Here is a 7,178-nt window from a genome sequence, read left to right on the forward strand (position 1 = left end):
TATATTCTCATTAATTACGTTTTTATTTAAACAACATTATTGCCAATAATAATAATAATAAATAAATAAACTATATATATATATATAGTTTATTTATTTATTATTATATATATAATTTGATTGTGTGTATAATTTAGCCATATTTTTTTCTTCGTTAATCATGTTGTTCCTAACTAGGCATCAAGACCACAAAATCATGAGGAAATTATGATTTCATACACGAATATTGATCATATACGTACATAAATATTTGCACTGGTGAAGCAACAACAATGGTGGAAATTTGGAATCCAAGAAGCCGTAATTCACACCACCATACTTCTAGAGGAAATTTAAACATGAAATAATGATCGCTCCTTTTCATCTCTTTCTCACTCTCTCGCATTTACACCTCTCTCCCACCATAAATGCTAGCAAACCCTCTCTATACGCTCTGCAATTACTCCTCTGCTGCCACATCCTCACCACCTGTTCCCTTTCTTCCTTTCTCAGCTTCTTCAAAACCTTATAATTTGTCTCCTCCTTTTCCTCTTCCGTTTCTCTCTCTGTGTGTGCCCTTTTTTCTCCCATCACAGTTTAATCATACAGTCATCTTAAAACCCTTTTCAGAACATAGGGTCTCTCTTCAAAAACCAGCCAGTAAACCACTTCTCTAGCCCTAAAAACTGGTTTTGTAGAGACCCAAAACCTCTTCCATCACAAATCTAATCCTTGTTTCCATGGAACTTCAAAGGCTTCTATATTTTGGTAAATTGCACACCTTGTCTATAAAACCTTTCAGTTCTCTTCACAATAAGATTCTCTCATTTTCAGTTTTATATCATGTCCTAATCTTTTTTCCTAAACATAAAAATGGTGTTTTTTTTTATTAATTTTTGTGCAGGAATTGAAAATGTCAAGTGGGATGGATTGACCTAGATCTTAGTGGGCGTTATGGTCTTGGTAATGGTGTGTTGAAATTTATTTGTCAAAGCTTCAGAAAGGGCTACATTTAGTGTCAACTCTTCATGCTCATTTGTTTTTTTATATAATTCTAATCTTTTGGAACGTAAAACTAGAAAGGACTTGAGACTTTTCTTTGATGTTATGACCCAAACACCCTACAGTCAATCCTCCTCTCTTACTACTTGTAATAATCTTTTTTTTTTGCTTTTGCTCAAACAGCTTGAGAGAATCTATTTCGCAAACCAACCCCACATACAGCCAACGTAAGCAGCAAAATCAATCATGTCATACCCTCAAGAGATAGAAAGAGAGAAAGATAAGGATGCTGCTTAGGGTTTGTTGGTGAGAGTAAGATATGCCTTCTACAATGGAGTTTAAAGGAGAAAAAGGTTGTCAGATTTCAATCATCCTCTAAGGTTAGTCAATCAGGTAAGGTCCCTCTCACTTTGGTCGAGGTTCTTAAAAAGTGTTTTTATTCACTAAATATGCTTAAAACAAAGTAATTAAAACGTTTCCAAGCAACATCCTTCTTGGAATGAACGCATAACGCTTTTTTTTTTTGAGTAAAGAGAGAGAGAGAGAGAGAAGAGAGAGAGGGAGAGAAGAGGTGTTAACTTGCTTATCTGGTGATTAGCCATCTCTTGTAACTACAGCTACGACAGTGTGGAATACACTTCACCTTGCCCTACAAATTTCAAACAACATTTATTATGTTGGGAATTTAACTTGGTTTTGCTTTTTTTCCTCCTTGTACTCTTTTTTATAATTCATCAATGTTTCCTATCAATAAATCTTTCCATATAGATGTTAATTTCTTATCTACAAACATCTCATATATAGCCTTTAATACTTTTCTTTACTTGTACACATGATTTACTCACCCCTTTAGCATGTTTACATGGCATACCTTAGGATTATTCTTCTTTTTTATTTGCTTATTTATGATATTTTTTTTCGCAGATTGGAAAGACAGCTTAGCTTAAAACTTAAGGGATTTATACAAATGTTCCAAGCAAATATGTTTGAGGGCCATCACATGTTTGATATGGCTCCCAAAAGCTCTGAAAATGACTCGAGCAAGCTCAAAGATGATGACTATGAGACCAAATCGGGCACCGAAACTATGGAAGCTCAGTCCGGTGATGACCAAGATCCCAGTGAACAACACCCCAAAAAGAAGCGTTATCATCGCCATACACAGCGTCAAATCCAGGACATGGAAGCGTAAGCAGTCTTCGTCTTAACGTCGATCGACTGTGCATTGATGGATAGATATATAGACCGTGCTTTATTTATTTATTGTAGTTTTAAATTTTTGGTGATTTATTTATGAGCTTTGTTTGCTTAGTTTCTTCAAGGAATGCCCTCATCCTGACGACAAGCAACGGAAGGAGCTCAGCCGTGAGCTAGGTTTAGAGCCATTGCAAGTCAAATTTTGGTTCCAAAACAAGCGCACTCAAATGAAGGTAACTCATCCGCTACATTTCAGGCACCCTCTACACTCTCTCCAATCTCATAGATATTGTAATAAGGAAAGCATATAACTCTATTACCAAAAAAAAAAAGAAAAAGGAAAGCATATAACTTCCCATATTTATTAATGTTACAAATATTTTATTTTTCCTTTCAAAAAAAGATTTTTCCCTTACACAGCACGAGAAATCCTAAGATACTTGAGTCGTAATACTTACGACATATGATAAAGATAAACACAAGAAGGAAAGATATTCATATTCATATACGACATATAAGTTTTGATAGTTAGCATAGAGATATATTTCTAATTACAAATAATTAAAGCTCATATGTAAGAAAAAATATTTGATCAAATTAATAAACTCTGTTCTTTTTGTTTGCAAAGTTTTTTTAGTTTAAGAATAAAGAGCGGCTTATATTGCTAATCTTTCTTTCCATTGTGTAGGCTCAACATGAACGCAGTGAGAATTCAATTCTTAAGGCTGAGAATGAAAGACTTCGTGCGGAGAACAATAGGTACAAGGAAGCCCTACGTAATGCTTCATGCCCTAACTGTGGTGGTCCAGCTGCTCTTGGTGAGATGTCTTTTGATGAGCAGCATTTGAGGATTGAGAATGTTCGTCTAAGAGAAGAGGTTACAAAAACTACACATTCTGTTACTCTTATCAATTCAAATTTTGTAATCCTTCCACTTGTTTTTAATAAAACTCCTGTGTGGTTACAGATTGACAGGATTTCTGGAATTGCTGCCAAGTATGTTGGCAAGCCTTTATCTTCTCTTTCCAACCTTTCTCCTCATTTACCGTCCCGGTCTCTTGATCTCGGAGTTAGCAATTTTGGGGCACAGTCGGGTTTCGTAGGGGAGATGTTTGGAGCTACTGATCTTCTCAGATCAGTCACTGGACCTACTGAGGCAGACAAATCAATGATAGTTGAAATCGCGGTTGCAGCAATGGAGGAACTAATGAGAATAGCTCAGGCTGGAGAACCCTTGTGGATTCAAGGAGAGAACAATACTGAGATGCTCAATGAAGAGGAATATTTGAGAACTTTCACTAGGGGAATTGGACCAAAACCTTTAGGAATGAGATCTGAAGCTTCCAGGGAATCCGCAGTTGTTATCATGAATCATGTTAATCTTGTTGAGATTCTTATGGACGCGGTAGGTTTTTCTACTTTTTAAGTTTGCCTAGATCTGTATCTATTTATGATATTTTCGGTTGATTCGTTGGGACTTGGCTACAGAATTAGGATGGATTATATCTCTATATATTCTCTAAATCTCCATTCAATGATTTAACGATTTCTGAGACTTAGAAATTCGGAATTTTTTTTAAGTTCCAAATAACTATAATATTGATCAAAATTTTTGTTTCAGAATCAATGGTCAACTATTTTCTGTGGTATTGTATCAAGAGCAATGACCCTGGAAGTCCTATCAACAGGAGTGGCAGGGAACTATAATGGAGCATTACAAGTGGTATAAACAAATTTTCAATTTCTTTAATCTATTATTATGGATCTAATGACTTTTTTGTGAAGGAAATAGTACCAACACCAAGATGATCAGCATTTGCATTTAGTTCATTGACTTCTCAACATACCTATCATTGCTTTTCACAGATGACAGCTGAGTTTCAAGTACCTTCCCCAATTGTTCCTACACGAGAAAATTACTTTGTGAGGTACTGCAAACAGCATACCGATGGGACTTGGGCAGTGGTAGATGTTTCCTTGGACAGTTTACGCCCTAGTCTGCTGTCGAAATGTAGAAGAAGGCCATCAGGTTGCTTGATCCAAGAATTGCCAAATGGTTATTCAAAGGTAGTAACTCTTACTTGAATATGATCACTCTCAAGGCCTCACTTTCATTACCAAATAGGGAGACCTTCAAAACGTTTTGTTAAAATCATCATATAACCCCGGTATCATGATTCTGCAGGTCGTCTGGGTTGAACACATTGAAGTGGATGATAGATCTGTTCAAAATACATACAGACCACTAGTCAACTCTGGTCTTGCTTTTGGAGCAAAACGTTGGGTGGGAACACTAGATCGACAATGCGAACGTCTTGCAAGCTCGATGGCCATTAACATTCCAACTGGAGATCTCTGTGGTAATGGATTTTGATTTTTGTTTCTTTAGTTTCTTAGAGCTTAAAAAGTTTAGTCATTTGGATTTCTTCCAGATGACATAATATCTTGATCAAACTTTGTTCTTCTGGGTAGTGATAACAACCGCTGAAGGGAGGAAAAGTATGCTGAAGCTGGCCGAGAGAATGGTGATGAGTTTTTGCACTGGAGTTGGTGCTTCTACTGCACATGCATGGACGACATTGTCCGCAACTGGTTCTGATGATGTGAGAGTAATGACCAGAAAGAGTATGGATGATCCAGGCAGGCCTCCTGGTATTGTGCTTAGTGCTGCCACTTCCTTCTGGATTCCAGTTCAATCCAAGAGGATGTTTGATTTCCTTAGAAATGAGAATCATCGAAGTGAGGTACATGAAATCATGCAGCTTTCAAGCCTAATTTCTTGAAAGAATTCAAGTTTTTAAGCTCTTCAAATATGTAAACCTTTTATCTTTGCATACAGTGGGATATCCTTTCGAACGGCGGCGAAGTTCAAGAAATGGCTCATATAGCTAATGGACGTGATCCTGGAAATTGCGTCTCTTTACTCCGTGTCAATGTAAGTTTCCGAAACATGATTTTTTGTGCGTGCTAGCAAGCCTTTCCTGTTAACGTATCTTATTTCAGAATCATATCATCGCTGAAATCAACCATATAAATTGCAGAGCGCAAATTCAAGCCAGAGCAACATGCTGATATTGCAAGAGAGCTGCACTGATTCTACAGGCTCATATGTGATTTATGCACCAGTGGACATTTCGGCCATGAACATAGTCCTAAGCGGTGGAGACCCAGATTATGTTGCCCTGCTTCCATCGGGTTTTGCTATACTCCCTGATGGACCAGGATATGGCTCTGCAGGAATTCTTGATGTTGGGTCCGGTGGCTCTCTACTGACTGTTGCATTTCAGATATTAGTTGATTCAGTCCCAACAGCAAAACTTTCGCTCGGATCAGTAGCAACTGTAAACAGTCTAATTAAGTGCACAGTTGAAAGGATTAAGGCTGCAGTAATGTGTGACAATGCCTGATTGAAAAGCCTCACATAATGTTAGGAACTTCTGGTTACTATATTTTTGCCAAATTATTTCATAACAAGTAGCAAAAATTACAGAAGAACTAACATTTTTGTGCTCAATCATGATTGTTGTTGCAGTTAGGAAGAGGAGATGAAGCAAGACAAATGAAGTATGCTTTCAACCATATTTAAGTCAAGAACGCACCTAAGATGATCCTTGCTTGGTGGTGTTTGTTAACGCAGAGTAGCTAGCTATTAGTAAAAGGGCATTTCACCACCCTGCAAGGGTTGTAGGTTCGGGTATTGACTTTGCCTGACAGATGAAAGTGAAGTCAGAACTTGTTACCAATGTTACAAAATTTCGCTTTCATCTTTTGCTTTATCTTTTAGAGTTGACTAGGGTTAGTGTTCCTGTAGGTGTGAGTTACTTTGTATTTGTCTCCTTTTGCGTATCTGTTATTAAGGAGCTTGCCTACTCATTTAACAGACATTAGTTTCATTTTGTGTTGAACTTTTCAGTATCTTATTGAATAGTTGTTCCTTTCTGTTTGAGACTTCTACTTATCGATCACTGTCTGGAAAATGACAGCCTCGGTTTTGATAATTAGAATCGGTCCCCTTCGTTCCTTCTTTCTCATTATCAAGGAGGAAAAATCGAAGGCATCAATGATTGAATTGGGTGGCTTCTAACTAGTTCAATCTCAAACTCTAGACAAAAAAAAGGGTATGCATCAACTATGAGTTCTTAACATAAGAGATAAAAGCAGCCAAAGGAACTTTTCATTAGCCCTTAATTTGACATTAATATATGATGGGAGCTAGGCACTAACAATTGTATTGGAAGAACCTCTGGGGAACTTGAGCAATACAATATTGCCAACTCGAGGAGAATTCTCAATTCAAAAGCTTAAATGGTGTGGTAAGATCCTAAGAACGGTTTTATACGAACTCTCTAATCCCTTTATATTCCTCGAGAAATCAATAAAAAGGGATATTGAAGATACAAAATAAAAGGGTTACCTACTAAATTTAATTCTCTTCCAAACAGCATCCCAGAGACACCATTGATGAAGAACACTGTTTGCAGACATGAGAATAAACATTTTGATGATTTCATATCTTTTTGAGTCCTGTAGATTTGCTTGGCCCTAAAACAAAGCAAAATCAAAGAGAACATGAGTGGCACCACAATATTGAATTGCCAAAAACAATAATTGCATCAGCTACAGTACTTTTATTGAAACTATATTGTTGTAGATTTCAGAGAACAATAATTTTGTCGAGAAACACGGTCCAGCTAAAGAATTTTATGAGCATTGTCGGGGAGATAGAAGAAATTTGAAAGACAGCACGTAGCTCACTAAATATCAATTAGTAAGTGATAAGATTGATGCAATCTTTCCGCGGGATGCAGGAACAAGGTCTAGCTAAAGAATTTTATTAACATTGTCGGGAAGATACAAGAAGTTTGAAAGACAACAGGCAGATCACTAAATTTTAATTATTAAACGCTGAAGGATAATATAAATTATATTTTAAAATTTTATTTAATATTTTAAATTTTTAAGTTAAATTAATTTTTGATATAGTATTAATATCTTGTATT

At 36.5% G+C, this 7,178-nt stretch overlaps 1 protein-coding gene across 4 annotated transcripts; it reads left to right on the top strand.

Annotated features, from left to right (window-relative positions):
* Nucleotides 1-389: 389 nt before the first annotated feature.
* LOC133699069 (homeobox-leucine zipper protein MERISTEM L1-like) lies at nt 390-6,117 on the top strand. 4 transcript variants are annotated; one of them, XM_062122202.1, is made up of 14 exons: nt 390-747; nt 884-948; nt 1,165-1,374; nt 1,906-2,169; nt 2,294-2,411; nt 2,867-3,055; nt 3,146-3,583; nt 3,800-3,901; nt 4,045-4,245; nt 4,364-4,538; nt 4,651-4,922; nt 5,018-5,113; nt 5,220-5,604; nt 5,711-6,117. In XM_062122202.1, exons 4-13 carry the CDS (start codon nt 1,949-1,951, stop codon nt 5,583-5,585), a joined length of 2,178 nt encoding a protein of 725 aa, XP_061978186.1. In that variant the 5' UTR covers nt 390-747; nt 884-948; nt 1,165-1,374; nt 1,906-1,948; the 3' UTR covers nt 5,586-5,604; nt 5,711-6,117. The 4 variants fall into 4 exon arrangements, with proteins under 4 accessions (XP_061978186.1, XP_061978188.1, XP_061978187.1 ...); XM_062122204.1 differs by having other exon boundaries at nt 1,165-1,361; XM_062122203.1 differs by having other exon boundaries at nt 884-942.
* Nucleotides 6,118-7,178: the final 1,061 nt, after the last annotated feature.

The sequence above is a fragment of the Populus nigra genome, chromosome 7 (assembly GCF_951802175.1).
Source record: "Populus nigra chromosome 7, ddPopNigr1.1, whole genome shotgun sequence".
In the NCBI taxonomy this organism is placed as follows: domain Eukaryota; kingdom Viridiplantae; phylum Streptophyta; class Magnoliopsida; order Malpighiales; family Salicaceae; genus Populus; species Populus nigra.

Excerpts from the sequence above, each read along its gene's own strand:
- LOC133699069 (XM_062122202.1), top strand. The coding sequence starts at position 1,949 with ATGTTCCAAGCAAATATGTTTGAGGGCCATCACATGTTTGATATGGCT. Across the intron at positions 3,056-3,145 it reads ATGTTCGTCTAAGAGAAGAG|ATTGACAGGATTTCTGGAAT; the intron begins GTTACAAAAACT and ends GTGTGGTTACAG. Across the intron at positions 4,246-4,363 it reads TGCCAAATGGTTATTCAAAG|GTCGTCTGGGTTGAACACAT; the intron begins GTAGTAACTCTT and ends ATGATTCTGCAG.